The sequence below is a fragment of the Haliaeetus leucocephalus genome, unplaced genomic scaffold, assembly GCF_000737465.1.
Source record: "Haliaeetus leucocephalus isolate CR32 unplaced genomic scaffold, Haliaeetus_leucocephalus-4.0 Scaffold101, whole genome shotgun sequence".
Taxonomy (NCBI): Eukaryota; Metazoa; Chordata; class Aves; order Accipitriformes; family Accipitridae; genus Haliaeetus; species Haliaeetus leucocephalus.
The window spans coordinates 2,719,859-2,739,073 of NW_010972537.1; the positions used below are offsets into that span (position 1 = coordinate 2,719,859).

The following is a 19,215-nucleotide window of genomic DNA, read 5'->3' on the forward strand; positions in this document are numbered from 1 at the left end:
AAATACTTTTTAGCTATAACGCTGATTAAGTCGAAAGAACAAACTGCCAAATGAAGTTGGGTAATTGCCATCACTAGAGATTTTCCAGGCTATGAGTATGCATCCATTTAGCAGGGATGGCTTAAAAATAATGCAGTCAGTTTTGCCACAGTTCAGAACTTGGACTGAATGACTCATTATACGCATGTTTTATCCCAAATAATTTTTAAAATTTCTTCCCACTTTACCCTAGCTAGGGATAAAGCAGCAGGGATGTCAGCAAAAAAGAGTAAAATTTTCTCTCAGCGTGTGCCAAGCCTACATGAAATAAGAAACAAGTTATAGTGAGAGAGAATAAAGCCCAGATTGATGTGACCTTTATTATTTTAACAGTGTCTTTCAGCACAATTACAGAGTTGCAGGATTGCAGAGAACAGAGCTGGAGTATAAAATAACATAAATAAATAGAACAGGAGCCAAAGCAGTCAGCAGGAGGTGGTTGGAATTGGGCAGTGAAGGATGAGTGAAGGGTTTGCATTGGTCAAAGCCTTTATGATTCAGCCACCATAGTTGCAAATTCTGGAGAAGGGAAAAATTGTTTAAAAATATTAAAAAAAGAAAATGTAAAGAAGGAGGAAGCATATTACAATGATTACAGAGTCACTGGTGTAGCAGAAACATCACAATAACAGAAGAACAAAGAAATCCAAGTTAATTAAAGGGAAAGTATGACTTGGGAAATCTTACAGTGAAATGAAAGGATTTTTTGAGGGTAAGGCAGAAATGCTATACATGCCAGACTGTCAAGACTGTCCACCGCTATTCATCTGAAGAACTTGATTAGTTCCCTGTTATTCCTTTGTAAATCTCAATGGGATGAAGGCAAGAACTAGAAATTTAATTTTGCAGTGAGATAAATTTCCTTTATATCAGAGTTTGGCAAAGAGACTCATTAATGACTCTTTCAGAGTATTCATGTCCCTATATTATAAATATATTACATTTAAACTCAATTTTGTAATGGCAAATTGACTGAAAATGACACATTACAAAAACAGAAGGCTGACACCTACCTATGTAGCAATCTTGACCACATTGATGATAATGAGAAAAATTCCTGTGAGCTTAGAGGGCTGGGATTTTACGCTGTGGCTTTTATTAGTGTTACATCCATAATATTTACATAAATGTATCTATCTGCAGTTTGGGGTTATTTTATGCTTTGGTATATATAATGCCTTTCGTAGGGTGATAAAGCATGGAAAAGGCACATTTGTATTCTGGTGAGTAGCTGCCTGGCATACTGCACTCTGAATACTGTATTACCCAAGGAGGTTATAATTCCTAACTCCATCTAACCTTGGAACAGTTACACATGAGAATACCTTGCACAGTTGTGTGTGCCTCAGAGCGTTAAAAATGACAGACTGGAGGGAATCCCAAGAAGGGCAACAAAGACGATAAAGGGATTAGAGAGTATACAGAGAGAGTGGTTTATGGGTTTAACATAATCAGTTGAGAGGAAAATGACAAATAGGGGAGGCAGTCATCTGTAAAGGCTCAAGAGAAAATTATTGAAGTTTGACATAATGAAGAGTAATGTCTTGCAACTGAAAAAAGATAGAAGATGAAAATTAGGCATTTTAAAGAACATTCTAATGTTCAGTGGAAAAATGCTAAACTCTAAACAAGTGAGATCTTTACTGACTGGTGTGTGCAAACAGATAGCACTTTTGATGACGTGTCCAAAAACCATGTTGCCAAATGCTGACAAACCAGACTGAGAAATAAAAGTGTCAGAGGGTTTAAATGAAATCCAAATTTATCCATCATTTTGAAAGATGTAAATCCAAATTAGGATTAGTGATGCAGATTACTTAAAACGTGTATAAATCCTGTACACAGTGGGTACATAGATCGAAAGTGTTGCAAACTGAATTTAAGAGATAACATAAAGTGCTTGTGATAGAAACCCAGACTATTCTGGGCAGAAAAGGAAAAAGGCTATGATTATTAAATCACTGTGTGAATAAATCCTGCAGAGAGAAACATGAACTCCAATGGATGAAACCTTTCCAAAAGGGAAAACTAACTATGCATATGCTATTAGAACAAGTTGTCATACTTGCTACAACTAAATTAAATCCTTTTTTCTAATAATTTGTATCTACAGAATATATTTGGAAAAGGTAATTCAGATTTGCAGCCAAATATTTTCTATAATACGTTATGATAGTGATATTATCACTTAATGCCAATATATTTAACGGGTACTTTCTGATAGCCAGCAAACCGTAAAATATTCCTTCATGAAAACTGCTATATGCTCTATACTTTTTCCAGGATTTTCAATATACTTTAAATATTTCAAAGATCTTCCAGTTGAATAATCTTGTAAACTAGTTCACTATTTATTTTTATATGAAGGTTAGCCCAACCACAGGTGGCTTGTGGAGGCATTGTTACAAAGTGTATTCATATATGCAAAACTTCTGTGATAAAGCACTGTGTATTAGCCCCTGCCTGTTGGTCATTTTTGTAAATGGTTATTGGCCCTGACTGGCCTGTTAGTGAGAGAGTCCTTGTGATTGACTACATCCTCTTTTCCAGTTGTAATTCTCCTTCCAAACAAAATTAAGTTATATCTTTCTTTGCACAAACAATAGTTTTAAATTACAATTATTTAGACTATTTTGTCCTGTAAAATAATTTACTAGCTGTCTTGTGTCAAAGCTCTGACTTAAAAGAAGGCTGTTTCACTATATTCAGTACAGTTTAGTAGTATATACCAGGCTAATGCATACCCTGTAGTATTTTACTGTAATGACAGAAATAATTACAGAGAACTTGTTGTAGGCTAATGATTTCTCTCATCAGATCGTGTTTTTTATGTTATCTGTACAATAGCAAATCTGTTTAGGAAATTTCATAAGTAATGACTTACATTAATTTATTTTAGAAGATACAAGAGCACAAAGAAGAATAAGAAAAGAAGGACTTCCAAAAGGTTTTTCTTTTTTGTCATGACTTTTACCTGTGGCAAGGTCATGACTTATCAGTTGTAATTCTGAATGCTTGATGTCTCATTTTTACAACATTTAAAGAAAATAACTGAAACATTTTTAAATATTTGCAGAAGTTGAGCTGTATCAAGAAAAGTTTTTGACTTACTGGGATGAAAATTTGGATTTGTTCTGTCTATAGTGCATAATCTTTGAAAATTCTCTATGGACTTTCTCAAGTCTATTAATATCAAGAAACTGAAAGGCATGATGTGCACGTCCAGTGCTAATACACAAAATAGATTTAAAAAACCATTGTGAGCAGAAATCTTAATTTTCTTTTCTTCTGTTTCTTATAAACGTTCTCCTGAAGCTGACAGAGCTGCTTCAGCATCACTTCCCAATCCAATCTGGAAGCTAATGTTTGTAGTTTTATTAGGTAACCTGGCCTTGACCTGCAATTTTTTTCAGATTCGTCATCTTCTGTTCACATCAGTGGAAGATGGAGGGGGCTTGACATCACACAGAAGATGGTCATGTCTTGCATGGAGAGACTGCAAATTTTCGCCTGTTTGAAACTGGCAGATCAGCCACAAATTACAAATCTTGATTGGACAAGAGGTAAGCTGGTGAAACTACTTCTGAGCTGAACGGTCTTGCAGGAATGATAAAGGTTTAAAGCAGAAGACCTAAGAGAAAATTTGTAATGCGAGACCCTAACTGGAAAAAGGCTGATTAGGTTGGGATTAACGTTAGTGATGATGCGTCTGAGAAAGATGGCTCTGTGGTATTAAAAATCCATTAAGATCAGTTCTTACAACTGCTATGGGCTCCTAAGGGACAGCGTTCAAGGGCCATCTAGTGAATTAACATTAACCCCTGTGAAAGGCAGCATGTTTGTGATCATTTAGTGATGTACGAAGCTGATGTTTGAACCAAGGAGTAAAAGTGATGCCTGACAATTCAGTTACAGGGAAACAAACAAATGGTTTGCAACAGAAACACAGCATTGCAATACTGAATATGAATGTGATGTATATTCATGACTTTACATTTTATTTACATAGGCGGTTCTAATCTGGAATTGGATTTATGAACCAAAGGAAAAGCTGGAAAGTACCCATCATCCTCATCCTTTGGTCACAGTCCCAGCTGTTAATTTGCATGTATTTCAAGCCTTTCTGGTGTAACAATTTACTGTTGGAGTCAAATTTAAGAAATGGAAAAGCAACCAATAATGTTGTACAGTAGGGATATGGCCAGAGGAATCAAAAGAAAAAAAGCCCTTCATGCTGTTCTCATTATTGAGTATAAATTCAGGGTAATTCCAGTTCGAAGTTAAGGAAGGGTAAAAGTTGCAGAAGAAAGAGATAAGGAGAAGAGGCGTTTCATACTGCTTTATTACAATGTACTGGCTTTCAGGCATTGTTTCAACTTTTTTTTTTAAAGTTATGGCCAATCATAAATAAAAAAGTTAATGCCGTATTCTTTTGTATAAGCCAAAATCATTCTGCAATATAGTTCTTTTATTCCAATTGATGCTGCTTTTGTTTTGCAGCCTTCTGGGAATAACTGAAAATAACTGATATGAGATTGGTGGATCAGCTGTAACCTTACTTACCTGAATCAAGTTTTCTTCTGAAAATCTTGCCCACTGATCTTAGTACCACTGCCACTAATTTTAATGGGAATAAGGAGGACCCATATAATAAAGCATATGAAATTTCAAATAATGACACACTCATTGGGTTTAGTAGCACTGCTAAAGTTTAGCAGGAACTTCCCCTACATGCTTCGCAGCTGTTCCTCTGCAACCATAATATAATCATGATCTGAGAAATTAAGAGTCTTCAGTCTAGAAACAGGGTTATAGTCACTGATAATGCCAGTGCACTATGAACAGGCAGTTTAGCTAATATATCACCTGACTAATATGTCAGTGTCTGATTTTGTGTGTCATTTTTTCAGCTTCTAAATTAGGAGACTATGTTAGTTGTATTTTGCTTTTTATCCCCTTTTTAATTTTTTTTTTTTTGGAAACAATGTTTTTTACAAATGCCAGAGATCACGTAAGACAGAGAGATATGAGGTTTTTTAGATATTTTTCAGATTTCAACCTATCATATGGCTTATCAATATGGTGAAAACTTAGCAATTGCATGCTAGGTGATTCAGTACTCTGGCCACAAACTTCTGCTACTACCTCCTGCAATGAGGAAAGATTTAATTCATTCTGCATCTCTTCATGCCTCTTCTAGTGTGTCTCAGGGATACAGAAAGAGGAAAAAGGAGAAATTTTGTATGTGGGCTACTTTGATTCATCCCAAGGGGGAATAGAAAACAGCAGTAATTTTTTTAAGCAATGCTGTGAGAGGAAAAGTTGTTCTTTTCTTGTAGTTCTCATATTTAGTAGAAGGGAGTGACAAGCTTCCTTAGCTGCGAAGACCCACATAAACACTAGAAAAGGCTGGATAGACAGTTATTGTATAGAAATTCTGTAGCAGACTGACAGTACTTTGAATTTTAAAAGCATTGCTTTGCTAAGTCGTGCATTACTTTCCTATTTACTAATCATCAAGCAGAAACGCTGGTACTCAGCTTTTTTTCTTTGTCTTTTCTAAGCTTTATAGTCAAGCCTGGGTCTTTGAACTCTCAGTGTCCTGATCCTCTCCCCACTGAAATCAGCAGAAAAATTAAACTAACTGAACTAGAAGTTGGATTGGTACTTAGTCCTGTACTATAGAGTTGTAGTGTGCCTTAACTACATCTCGATTTCTGTAAACTCTTGCCCCCTCTAGTGTCAGAACTCCGCTGCTGTTTCCCCTAAAGCCTGCAAGCAAGGTATGGCAAATGTAGCAGGACTTGGTATTTCATAAAATCCAAATTGTGCCCTTCAGAAGGTCACAGCGCCCAGTGATTCCTAGATTTCCTCAGTTATTGTATGCAAGAGTAATATTCGATTGTTACTGTCAAAGTTTACTCCTCTAATCACATACCATCAGCGCCGATTTTACCATCACCGTCCTTATCTCCAGCAGCCAGAAGAGCTTTCGTTTCTTTGTCCGATAGGTCTCTTCCATCTGGGGTAAAGCCCTTCAGTACAAACCTAAAGAGGAGGCATGGAAAAAAAGAAAGGTTTTTTTCCAGAACAGTTTTACTTTGTATTTATTCGTACCACTACTTTGATATATGAGTTGGAATCCAGGGCTGTATCTTCTGTTGTTGACCTTCTTTAACATTCAGGAGGAGTGCTTTACTCTGAAACTGCATTTGACTGAAGAACTATCTGTAAGGTATTGATCATTCATGTGTTTCAGGGATCCTGCAATAAAAGTTACAACTAGCTACATCCAACACACTTTAGATCATATAATCAGCAAACAACTGATTATTGCACACAAATACTAGTCAAGAGATTGAATTGTATGCAAATACCTAGAGTCTTGTAAAAAAAAGAAAACAGGAGATTAGACTCTTAAGGCGAGGTTATTTGAGAAGGGATGTATCTTTACTTACTTTAATTCTTCCTCTTCAATGAAGCCACTTCGATCTTTATCAAGAATATGGAAAACCTTTTTCACATCTTCTGGGCTCTTCTTTTTCAGTCCTACCATCTCGAAAAACTTCTTGTAGTTAAAAGATTCAGCCGCTATAGGAGATGAAAAAACCAGAGAACTGCTTACAAAAATCATTGAAATATATACCAACACATACCTGTAGTTTTCTGCCATACTGCTGGGTGTCCTACCCTGGGAGGCACAGTCGAGCGCAGCTCTGGTAGGAGCTAGATGTGCGCACTGTAATCGTCCACGCTTCACAGACACTCATTGAAATAAACAAAGGGGGAGAGGGGCAGTGTCTCCGTTTTGCAGGGAGAGCTGAGCTACAGAGGGATGGAGACTTGCCCAAGGTCACACAGGAAGTCTGTGATAGTGTTGGGAGCTGAAGTCTAACCTGCTTGGTCTCATTTCAGTGCCTTACCGCCCCCCCCCCCTTTTTTTTTGCTAAGTTTTACGCTAAAACAGCCATCTGAGAGCGGACTCTGACTATTAGATCGCTGTCACTTTTTGACATTTCCAGCCCTGGAAAAAAACAACCCGCTTTTGCTCAACCATGGAGCCTTGCATTGACGAGAAGTGTTTCGGAGCACATGGCTATTTCCTGAAGACTTACTAGAAATCAGTGTTGCATTTCGACCGCTAAAGGTATGTGCAATCGTGATTTGCAAGCTCAGATGCTGCAGGGGAGTGCTGTACTGTACGCTGCCTGCAAGACCTTGTGAGGCACAATCGCCCGGGGGGGGGGGGACCCCCCGGCCCCTTGAAATCGGAGCCGAGATGAATGAGTTTACCTGCTCCACCTCTCCCGTCCTTTACCGCACCCACTTTTGTCCCGCCCATGTAGCCTAACGACTGTGGAGTGGATTAGAAATCCAATACAGTGACCTCCAAAACGTGCTATGGACTTTTTTTTTTTCTTCCCCATGCATCCTTATTCCCGCCGCAGCTTTTCCTATTACATAAAATTAAGGAGGCTCAGTCTTTTGGGATCTGCCTGACTGAGATCTGTCATTAGTTGCTGCTAATTGCATCTGCTCCGGGACTCGGAGATGGCCCTAGAACAATGGAAGCTAATGAGAAAAACAGCTGCTGGATCGAGCAAAGCAGTTTGTTGGTCCCTTCGACTCCCCGGCTGCTGAGTTTAGTCGGGCTCAGAGGGTTTTGCGCTTCTGTCTGTTTGGGAAGGTCATCGCACAGACCAGGACAGAAAGAGGCGTCTCTCCTGGGTGGTGCGATCAGGCAGGTAGTTTGGGGGAAGGGGGGAGATAACGTGCATCCCGGAGCAGGATTTCTGGCGTTTCTTTGAGAGCAACCTTAACTCCCTGAATCTCTGTAAGCACGAAGAGGGTTTGCTGTCAGTTTAGGGGTCGCGATGAATTAGAGGGGTAGGGACTATGTGAAACCCGGAGGAGTCTGAGAGGGAAGTATGGACCACTGCAGCCATTCGTCCTGCAGAAAGCTTCTGCAGTCGAGCAGTGCACCGGCTTGCTCTACTGTTGCCTTCTGCTCCATCCTGAAAAGCAAAGCCCACCCAGGGACTCCGGCATAGGAAGTGGGAAAAGAGCGGTTTCTTATGTCCTTGAAATGAGAAACAGCAGTTCTGTAATACCTGAAACTGAATGTCAGGGGGGAGAGGGAAGCTGCCGACATCCACGGCTGACTTCCCTATCCCACATCAAGATATAATCCCCCCTGGTTCGGCGAGGGTTTTGTTCCCTTTGAAAGTATCCTCTCGGTAGAAGAAAAGTCTGTCTGCAGTTACTGCTTGCCTTCCTTTAAAAGAAATACTTCACCTCTGTAATGTGCAGGGCAACTTTGCTGAGGATGCAGCCCTGTACTTGATAAACCTGTCAGGCTTTCACTGCACTTCTGAAAACACGTCCTCCTTTGATATTTTGTCTAGTCGTATCCTCTAATCTTCCCTGAGCTTAAATAAATGCACTGCTATCCTAAGCTGAAGAGACGAAAGAGGGGAAAAGAGGAGGGAAAAAAAAAAAGCACTCACCTGAAAAGGCTCCCACAGCCTTCTTGATATCCTCAGCACTGAGCACGTCAGTCATAGCCATCCTGCAACTGTTTGAACAGGGAAGCAAGTGCGAAAAGATTAAAAAGTGCTTTTCTCATCATTTCTGCTCATATGACCAAAGCTGCAGTGCTGTGTGGGGATGGCACACCGGGAGAGGCTGGACCCGTGCCAGCTCTATAGCTCTGCGTGGATAAGTGCCATGGGCTGTCGCTCCCTAGTTTGCAGAGCACCAAGTAGTCCACAGAAGCGAGGGTTCGGCTAAAAGAGAGGGTACGGGGATGCCTTTGCGGGGACAGGGGTGGGGGAAGACGCGAGTGGGGGTCGCTCCCTGGGAGGTTGGAGCCTAAGCCTTACTGGAGCAGTGCCAGAGTCTGTTGTGATACTGGCTGGAGAAAGAGTTGTGCCAAGGTCAAGTTCTCGGGTGCGGTGGAAGAGCTGGTGGTGCAGAGCAGAGCCTTTTCCTTTAGTAAGTCAGGACGAGCTTTACCAGTTCCATTCGGTGATGAGTAAGGAACTGCAGCATATGCCAAGCTTCAAGCTGCTCTTGAGGTCGGGAAGCAAGTGTAATGTAGCTTTTGAACATTACCGTTCAAACACTTGAAACATCCCCCTTTTCCCTCCCCCCTCCCCTTCACACACATACTCTTTTTAGACCTCGTTTCTTTCGGGCCAGTCCATATTAAGCATCATCCTCGCTGAATTAATTATCACATCCCTGCGAATCCTACAGATCCCGTTTGTAATGCACAATATGCTGCAGAATCTTCCATGATATGATATGGTGAAACAAGGTGTGGGGTGACAACACACTCGTGCGGAGCTCCTGTGCAGCGGTGGGCTTCTCAGGCGGGACTGGGCACTTCCCGACATTGTCAGAAAAGATTTGAGAATTGTAATGTTATTTTCTAGGGTTGTTTTTTTCGCCAAGGACCTGTGCCCTTTTTTCACATGAAATATGGCAAGCAGTCCAGCTCATTCTCGGAGTTTGGGCAGGAGCCATTAGGCTGAGATAGCGCAGGTTAGGGCCCAGTAGTAGGGCAGATCTCTGCAGGAGCTTTGGCATCTCTGCCTCAGGAAAGACGGGGGAGGGCAGAGCGGTGGCAGTGAGATCCCCACGCTGCCCTCAACGGGTACAGCCCGATCCCGCTGACGCAATTGCACCCTTATCCTGAGCGGGACCGTGAGAGAGCGGCCTTACCAAGGAGGGGGCTGCTGCAAAAACTCGGCTCGCTCTGACAGTAATTCCTCAGCGCTTTTAAAAGTTCGAGCCCCCATCCTTTTCTCCGCGGCCCAAGTTGAGCTGTAATGGGTGAGTCATTAGCATGCCACTGAGCGCAGAAGGATGGAGGAGGAGGTGACATTGGGGTGTCCCCCTCCCCCTCCCTTTTTTTCCCCCTTTTCTTTTTTAAACAAGGACTCTTCGTTGTGGGAGGGACTGTTGTTTTTCTCTCGTTGGAACTTCCCCCCGCCATTTCCGTGTATTTCCTGAGGTACAAGAGAGGCTTAGTTTTCACCAGGGACAAACGAGGAGACGGATGGGGGAGCTGAATCCCTCTCCCTAGGTTGAATGCATCTTTCCCTGATCTACAAGGAAAGAGGAGCTGTGCGCTAGGATGCTGACCCGAGATGAACTGCAGCCTCACAGAAGGGCTCCAAGCATCTTCCCACAGGGGCAATTCTCGCCCAGTTGCCCTGTTTGTTTTGGAGCTGGGAGGTGAAAGGGTGCAGTACAGACAGTACTCGGGTCTCTTGCTTTAGCGGAGTTCAGCTCGGAGAACTGAGTTGAAAAAGCCTGGTGTAGCACAGGTTAAAAGCCAATCGTTAGTCTGTTTTAGGTGAAGTGTAGACCCATCAGTATTTACAAGAGAAACGAATGTGCACGATCTTATGTAGCTGGCGTCCCTTTACTTTTTCTTAACTGGCGGAAGAGAGAAGAGTCCCTTCTTGTTTCCAGTGCAGACACCTCCGGCCTGATACGACATCGCTGTCCACTTCCCTGCTTTGCCAAGTTCAGCATCGGTGCAGCCTGCAAAGGAGCAGGGCCTCAGTCTCCCCGGTTTCTTTTCTTTCTGACGAACCTTTTGCAAACCCGTTGCTGAGGCATCGTCGCTCTCGGAGCCACAAGAGCCTCCTTTTAGCTCCCTACAAACAGGAATGCTCCTTACCATCGGCCAGTGAAGATGCTCTCGTTGCGGGTGACTCGTGTTTCGGTGTCAACCCCGCTCTGCTGACAGTGCAGAGCACATTTGGAAGGCTGCCCTCGGAGGGAACTCAAGCCCGAGCTGGCAGAGGCAATGCGCAGGGCTGCCTGCTGTGCTGGCAGACGCTGATCAGGTTAACAAGCCTGATGCCAAGCAAACAGGCCAGAGGCGCATCGTTACCCGGTGTAGGAGGCCCATTCCGTGCCTGTGTCCTGGGGCTGGGAGCCCGGCAGGTCCCTCCGCATCCCTAACGATGCGCGAACCGCCCCGCTTTCCCTCGTCATTGGATCTGTCAGGCCGCTATGGTCTAATAATGCTGTGAAGGCGAAAAGTGAGAGGTGCCAGAAAAACGAGGCTTCAGATCAGGTGGAGCCATTCGTATAGCGTAAATAACATTTCTCCTGGCTTCCCATCCCCTGCTCCTAAGTCGAGAGGCCGTACCGTCCATGGCCAGAAAAGTGAAAGCAGCGACAATACAGGTTTATGAAGGGGAGAGTTGTGGTCTAACATGGAGGAGTGGCCGAGGCCCGTCTCTAATCTCAGCAGTGCATACATTTTAAGGACAGCTAGCAAACTTCTAGAAGCTTTTAACCACCAAGCTTTAGTCAAAACTGTTATGTTATTCTAATGTAAAAGGCGTTTCACGAATTGGCAGTTTCACACTCGACCCTTCACCTTTTTCTCATCATCCCTGCGAGATGAATGACGCGTTTTTCTTTATTTCTGAGATTTTGCCAGTTTTCCTGCCCGAACTATTTGCAAAATCCACACTGTGGATTTCCAAGTTGTCTGCACAGAAGCTTTCGTATAGATCAACTCCCCCTTCCACCAGCGCCAGAATGATGATATTCTTACTAAGTAAAAGATCAAGTAAATTAAGTAGAAATCAACCCGCCCTTGTCAAAAGCAAACAATTCAGGGAGAATTTCATGAACAGCGAGAAGCCCCCACGCCAAAACTTGAAGCAGAAAGCCGGGGGTCCTTTGCAAAACAGGGTGACGCATTTCCTTTATCTTCCTAATCACCACACCAGAGAGCAACTTCATTCCATTGCTTACGATCGTCTGTGCATAGAGAGAGATGTCATTTCTGAAGGGTTTTTTTTGCCTTTGGTTCACAACTGAGCATTTCAGTAAATTCTGTTCTCCGAGTCCTTGCTCCCGTTCTCGTTCACTTTCTCCCCTCCCCTTCCCTGTTTCATTATTTCCATTTTCTCACTTTCTCCCCTCCTTTTCTCCTTATTCCCCCTCATTGTGTTAACCCATTTCCTCCTTTTAATGGCCATTTCTTCTTGTTTGGAGTCTTCTCTGTGGGAAGCCAGGCCTCACTGTTTGGGAGATTTGAACCTCTGTGTCTCTGGGCTTTTGTTTGTGGGAAGGGGGATAGGGTCAGAGCGATGGAAGATATCCTTATCTGCTTTCCTTCAGGCGAAGGTCCTGGGTTCCTGCCAGAAGCGGGCGAATCTATGTTTGCTGTGGAAGTTTGAACATTTTCTTGCTACTTACCTTTTGGATCTCTCCTAAGCACGCTTGAAAAGGGTGTTAGATATGGAGGTGGTCAAAAAGAGGTGGAACTCAGGGTAGGAAACCCACTTATATAATCTCTCTTGCTCTCTCTATTTTTGGCAGGTGATACCCACTCCTCACTGGTATCAGATATTCAGGGATTTTGGTGGCGGTGTCACATTTATCCTTCCCTTAACTTATCAAGAAACGCTATTAATAATCCTTGGCGCTCACCTTCCCCTGGCTGTGAAAACCTATTACCTCGGCAAACTGGCAGTCTGCTGGAAACTCCATTGTTATGGGGGGAGGCAGGTGATGTGAATGAGCTATTTGGGGGCAAATAGGTGCTTCATCTTGCATCAAATGCAGGTGGCATTGGGGAGATCACAATGTATCAGGAGGTTCAGTTTGAGAGATGGGAGCCTGCTCAGAAGGAACGGAATAGGAAGATGGAACCTCCTCATCAGAGTGAGGGAAAGTGAAGACACGCTCAGGAGTTTGTCCTTTTCTCTCTTTAGCCCTGGCAGATACTACTCGAAACGAGAGAACATCTGTAAACTGCCTCCTGCACCCAAAGCTGCAACATTCAGCTTTACTTCTTGGCTTTGAAGGAAGGCAGAAATATTTTTTCCTGCAGGCAACAGCAAACTCAGTTGTGTAATTCTGGTTCCACACACATAAATGGGCATAAAAAAAAATATCTCCATTCTGGGCCGCATTGGGCAAGGCGCTGTAGAAGTCTAAAAAATTTACAACCTGAGCTTTCTTAGGAGAGGCGGGGCATTGTAAATGAAGAGAAACTATACATACAGTCATAATACATTGACTGTAACCTTTTCAGCATATAAATTCTCTTTATGCTGAGTTGCTCATTCCAGGCAAAGACACTTTTGAAGACACCTCTATTTTTACTCTGTCAAGCAATAATAACAACAATAAAAATGCCATTGAGACCTATTTGCCATTCTGTAATCCATCTGGGGATGCTTTTCCTGATATTTAATGTTTTTCTGGCAAGAGGAAACATTTTATAAAGGACTATGAATCACATTTATCTGGAGTATATTTGTGAGTAAAAAAAAAAAATCTTTTCTGTTTCAGGACTCAAACCCAACAGTTCTTAGGTTAAAAAGCAACCAAGGCTGTTGTGATACAACTGAAATTATCTTTTGGGAAAGGCGGGTGCTGCAAAAGGGAGATTTGTTTTTTTCTAGCTTGATTAATTGATCCTAGAAGGGAGGAAAGCTAATTGAGCTATTTGTGGGATAAGAATATTTTAAAATGTTTCTTTACTGCCAGTATCATTTTGATGCCGAGTTCTGTGATAAATTGGAAATTCTCCAGCAGCTTTAGATAATTTCTGAAGAGGAAGCGTTATTGAATCAAACATGACAGAGGTTAATTCGATCAGTTTAATGTTCTCTCTCTTATTTATTAGACTTTCTGTAGTGGTTTTTGAATTTTCAGTGTGCTAAAGTAGTAGGGGAAGTAATATTACTTTTCAGGTAGCCTCCTTTATTTCTCACAAAGACTGTGTCTGTGCCCTAGCTCAGAGCAGGTGAGACTTTGTATTTACTTACAGTGTGAGATAGCTGACTCTTGTGGGTCCAAATGTTTCAACCAACTGATGTGTTGCCTTTGGAACAGTATGATTCATAGTATGCTGTTCACTAAATTCAGTGATGTGGGGTTTGCATTACACTTTCACATAAAATATACTCTTGATGTAGTACCAAGATTAGATTCTGGTTTAGAGATACCAGTATCTCGTGGTTGTTAGCTGGATGCTCTATTTCCATTTGGTAGCTGGCAGAACAACTTTTCTCTTTTACCTTCTTTTGGCAGCTTAGAGAGGATAAGGATTGTAGGACTGTCTTTTTGGCTACTGGAGTGTGACTTCCATTTCTGTCTGCTCCATTGGAACGAGTGCATTTGTCTGCTGGTGAAAGGAGAGCCAGTGCAGGGCTAGTCATTGTGATTCCTCTGTGTAATTCAGCCATGTGAAAGAAATCCTGATTAGTGGAAATCCTTTCTTATCCTTTTAGTTAGTTCCTAAGGCTTATTTACAAAGAGAGAAGCAGATTTATGACCTCATCAGGCATACAGTGAGGTCTTTGTTACATGTCAAGTATTTAATTCATTAAAAGGGGTTTTGTTGGTTTTTTTTTTTTTTGTGGTAAGAATACTACAATCAAAATCTGACACTTTTAGGCTATTCGTACAAATCTGCCTGAAGCAAAAGTGTTGTGGCAACAGGATCACTGAGAGTTCACCTATGTGAAATGACAGAATTTAGGAAGGAGGTTTGTGTTACTGCACTCATCAGTTTCAGTAATGTGGTTACATATTTGCTATCATCTCAGTCAGGTTCATTCAGGAAAAGATTAGGACTGGGCTTTCCCTTTAGGATACATATACACTACAAAGTTAATTGGGATGCTCATCCATTATAATTTCTTTTTCTCTTTCCCACCACACATAAACAACTTTAATCTGAATAATAAGGTGCTCCAGGTCCATATCAGCCAATGTACCATAAATTTTTGATGTTATCATCATAGTGCTAGCATAGCACTTTAAAAAGAAAGCTTGTCCTGCTGCTATCTCCCATGTCTAGTACATGTGTTGTGACAAGCAATTTCAGTCTTCAGGGATACCAGTCAGCCATCTTTCACTCGCCATGCATTTCTTTTCCTACTTAGTTGTTAAAGAAGCCATATGACTTCCTTTATTTGGAAGTATATTCTAAAATTTAGAGGTTTCATTGATAAGAAATGTTTCTTGGTCACCAGTTAAAATTTCTCTTACATATTTTCATCTCATCAATATTTCATATAAGTCTCTGGACCAGCCGTCTTTTTCACTGTCGTCTTGGTGCTTATGCCTTTCATTTGATTTTACAAACAGTTATAATATCCTCCAGTCCTTGGGTTAGCCAACCTATATAGAATTATTTATTTTACATCTTTTCTCATGAATCAGCCTCTCTAGACCTGTAATCATTTTTTCTTACTTGTTTTTGGTATTCCTCTGATTTTCTTGGCATCTTCTTGGTATTGTGGTGCCCAGCATAATATGGCGTTTCTTTGCTATCTGAGCTTGTAGAGTATTCTAAAGTATCTGTTATAGTCTCCAGCCTGTTACATAAGACAAGAATGACAAATCAGGTTGAATTTGCTGCAGTCCAAGATGCATATACAATCTAGTACCCATCCACATTACATTTAGATTTGGAAAGAATTCATGCAACAGTTTAAAGTCTTTTAAAAAATATTATGTATTAAATAATTAAGTATTAAATGTATTAAAATATTTTGATTAAAAACATTTTGAAGCATTTTATAGCCAACATTCATTATGTAGGAACTCCTTCATTTTCCTCTAAGGCAAAGCTCAGTGCTGGTCTCACCTATGTTTAGAGGCAGGATAGAAATCCTTACAGTGGCAGTATTTTCTTTGGTGTTTTCCCTGTAAGTTATGATATAAATGTATGTTTCTTCCTCCTGCTATCAGACTTGCCCCTTCTTACAAGGTCCTAGCTATATTGTCCTCTTTCATCTTCTTAAAAAAGGAAGAAATATCATATTGCTATCCTTAGCTGAAATGACATGCCGTAGGTGCTCTGTATAACTATAAACTATACAATGCGGTGATTCAGGATTCCAGAAACCCTGTACCAAAAGACTTTTGGAGAAGTAGGAGCAAATATGAGTTTTAATTAATACAACACAATTGGGATTTATTAGGAAGATGAAATGTCAATACTTATATTAGAAGTTGTCCAGAATTTTAGGACAAACCTCTCCTGGCAAAAGTACCACTAAACCTTTCATCTTGGCGAGTACAACTTGTAGCTTTTTCAAAAGATAGTTTTACATCGTAATAAGTATAGCACCTATTAAATTTAGTCTGCCAAGGATGTTGTGATGTTGAGAGCTTTTATGTGTTGCAGAGGAGGATGAGCCAATTCATGGAAGAGAGATCTATTGCAGGTTACCAAACTCATACAAGCCACATCCAGCTTGTGAAGCTCCTGAGCTAAAGTGGCTGGGATTTGGGGATTAGGGGAAAGTGTTATAATGTGATTGCCTTGTGCTTACATTCCTTGAAAGGCTTTTGTCTATGGCCACTGTTGGGGACAGGATACTGGGTTAGAGGACTAGAGGAAACTTTTTTTGATCTGGTGTGGTGGTTCTTAACTTATTTTCCTCAGTGTAGTTTTTAATACCACACACGTGTGAAAAGTGGAAGGATCAGGTGGACAGAATGTACGTGAAAAATAAATCAGTTACAAGAACAACTCACAGAACCCATAGAAAAAAACCCTTTTTCTTCGCTAATATAAAACAGGAAACTTGAGTCCATGTTTACTATGACTCTTTGCTTATATGCTGCTCTTCAGTTCATATATGCCCTCTTTAGGCTGCATATGAGCGTATTTCTTCAGGTATACATATATTTTACACTACTACCCTGTGACTGAAAATGTCCCTTGTTTTGTATATAGTAATTATCATTTCCTTCTGCCAGATCGAGGATATGAGACTGATTCAGGCTTTTTAGGTTCCATCACTTCTTCACAGTTCATGCAATGGACTATTCTTTGGTTTGCCTGAGAGAAGATTGTACTCCTAGGATCAAAGCTTAGTGGTTCCATTTTTACATACGACTCCTCTGACAATTGGCTCAAAAGCTGGAAATAGAAAATGACTACAAGAGATACCCCAGAGGCAAGAAGTAGGTCACTAATAGTCCATGCTACCAGTGGGCTTTGGGGACTCTCCAGCTTGTATTGCAAATGGTGTGGAAAAGAAAGTGAAATGTCTTGAACCGTGTCACCCAAAGGAGATGATACAAATGAAAAAGAGCAATAGGTGTTTCTGTGTAAACCCCTGGTGAGAGTTAGGCTCAGATTACCAAACAAGAAAAAAGCTAGTGCTGAAACAGTAGGTCTGTGTATCCTAACACCTCCCAGCAACTCTCAAATGGATACTTGCAGCAGGAAAAAAAGCTGTTAGTCCCAGTGGGAAACCCTAACCCCAAGGTTAAGAGAATGGAAACAGTTGGTTTTCTTTACAACAGACATTTGTGGGTATCAGACATTTGTCATAATTGACACTCTGGTGGTGTTCACACTGGGATGGATAAGCCCATGTAATTATTACCACAGGGGTTATATTCCAGAAAACTATCACAGCAGAAAGATAGCTTCATTACTTATTCCCATTTATACTAGGCTGCTGGTAGGAGAGCAGTCAAAGCATTTAGATCAGGGTAAACAGCTTTGGGGAAAATTTGCCTTTAGTTTTAGCAGTTGGAATCCTGTGGTAACCCAAATTTTGATAGTTATTCTTTAATGAATCTCTTGGGTTTTTTTCTTATGCTCTTATAATATGTTTCAGAGCTGTTAGTGCACAGTGAGATGGATTTAAAAGTCAGAGGTTTGTAAAGGAGTCATATCTTTCTGGGTAAATAGTGAGTGGGAAGAATTTTATAGCAGTGATGCTCAAATGGCAAGTTGGGGCTTTTCCTGCCAACCTCCCAAGTGGAAATTGCTGGCTAAGAAAGTCTATAACTAGCAGCAGAAAAGGAGCAGGGTTCTGTCAGCTGTTTATTTATTGTCAATGTTTCATTAGAAAACAATTCTTCCACTTACACAATTAGTAAATGAGATATGTTCTCACACTTAGGTCACGATTTGAATCCAGCCAAGGAGAATATCAGTAAATAAGTCATTATTCTGTAGTACTGTTTCAGTTGCCCTCATGAAATGAGTTGAACAGCCCCAGTCCAGTTGTTAATAAACAGATACACACAAAACAAAACTTACTGGCACTAAAAGAATACTTCCATGTAGTTCACAGCCTGAATCAGAGCCAAACACTGAATTCTCCTGTACTTCCTCTTTTTTATCTCTTTAGGTTGCCTAAAGGGAGGACTGCAGGAAGGAAATCTCTCCTCTTGTTACCTATGCTAAACTTCTTAAGAGAATGGATGGACATTCAAGTGTTAGCTTATACAGCAGCATTCACTTCTGCTTTATCTGGGATTCCCTCAGGTAAATGTCAAACTGAAAATTTAAGCTTATCTTTTGAAACATCCTTATCCTCTGTCTTCTGAAGAGAATTTTCTTAAAGAAAGACTCACTGGCATATTCCTAAGGAAAATATATTTTCCCTGCCATTACCAGCGTACCACAATTTCTTCTTACAACTCCCTTTTAGATATTCTTTCTTGTTCATAATCTTATGTTTGGGGATTTCTTTTTTTCCCTAGGCAATGTGAAAAAGTTTATTCCCACAATTTAAAACATTATTTGCAAAAAATGGAATAGTTTTATTTTATAGAAACTTACATTACATTTTTTTATATTCTGTACATCTGAATTGATGCTTATTATGGGCACACTTGTTTTTTCTTGGATGTTTATATTGTTTCTCCTTCCTAAAAAGGCTCGCAGGGGAAATCACTTACATAAATCACCTTATTGTGGGGCATTTTTGTACTCCTTCTTTCAAACCTTTGTGAATATTCCTTGTGTAGGTAAAAGAAATGTTGTAATCTAGAAGTGGAGCATCAACATAGCATGTGGTACAGATCTGAATGATATGCAACAGCACTTTTAGCTCATGCTATTGTATTCTGACAGTTATTTTTAAGAGGCAGTACCTCACAGGACTTTTGAGTTTTGATCTCAGTGGGACACAGAAGCTGCTGTGAAGAAGCTTCACAGCTTCACAGAAGAAGAATGAGGTATTTCAGTAAATGGATCATTAATACCTTGCTTTTGGATGAAGCAGAGACTTGCAAGATACAAGTGATGTACTGATTGGCAGCATTTTGCCTCTTTGAAATGTATCGTCTCTGTTATTTTTCTGGACTTCTGTTGACATTTCTACACTCTAATTTGGGAAAATAAAAACAAGTAGCAGGGCATACTAA

The 19,215-nt window shown here is 40.8% G+C and overlaps 1 protein-coding gene across 4 annotated transcripts; it reads right to left on the reverse strand.

Annotated features, from left to right (window-relative positions):
- Positions 1-336: 336 nt before the first annotated feature.
- PVALB (parvalbumin) lies at positions 337-12,337 on the reverse strand. Of its 4 annotated transcripts, none has more exons than XM_010585399.1 (5): positions 12,274-12,337; positions 8,547-8,614; positions 6,498-6,630; positions 5,978-6,087; positions 337-558 (listed from the first exon to the last, which is right to left on the reverse strand). In XM_010585399.1, the coding sequence occupies exons 2-5, from the start codon at positions 8,605-8,607 to the stop codon at positions 530-532; spliced, it is 333 nt and encodes a 110-aa protein (XP_010583701.1). In that variant the 5' UTR covers positions 8,608-8,614; positions 12,274-12,337; the 3' UTR covers positions 337-529. The 4 variants fall into 4 exon arrangements, with proteins under 4 accessions (XP_010583701.1, XP_010583703.1, XP_010583702.1 ...); XM_010585401.1 differs by lacking the exon at positions 12,274-12,337 and adding an exon at positions 8,922-9,173; XM_010585400.1 differs by lacking the exon at positions 12,274-12,337 and adding an exon at positions 8,716-8,982.
- Between the last annotated feature and the right edge of the window lie 6,878 nt (positions 12,338-19,215).

What these genes read in the sequence shown, in the direction of transcription:
- PVALB (XM_010585399.1), bottom strand. Translation starts at nt 8,607, where the DNA reads ATGGCTATGACTGACGTGCTCAGTGCTGAGGATATCAAGAAGGCTGTG. An exon ending in GGCTGTGGGAGCCTTTTCAG is followed by an intron (nt 6,631 to 8,546) that starts GTGAGTGCTTTT and finishes CATCTCCTATAG; the next exon opens with CGGCTGAATCTTTTAACTAC. An exon ending in ATTGAAGAGGAAGAATTAAA is followed by an intron (nt 6,088 to 6,497) that starts GTAAGTAAAGAT and finishes CCTCCTCTTTAG; the next exon opens with GTTTGTACTGAAGGGCTTTA.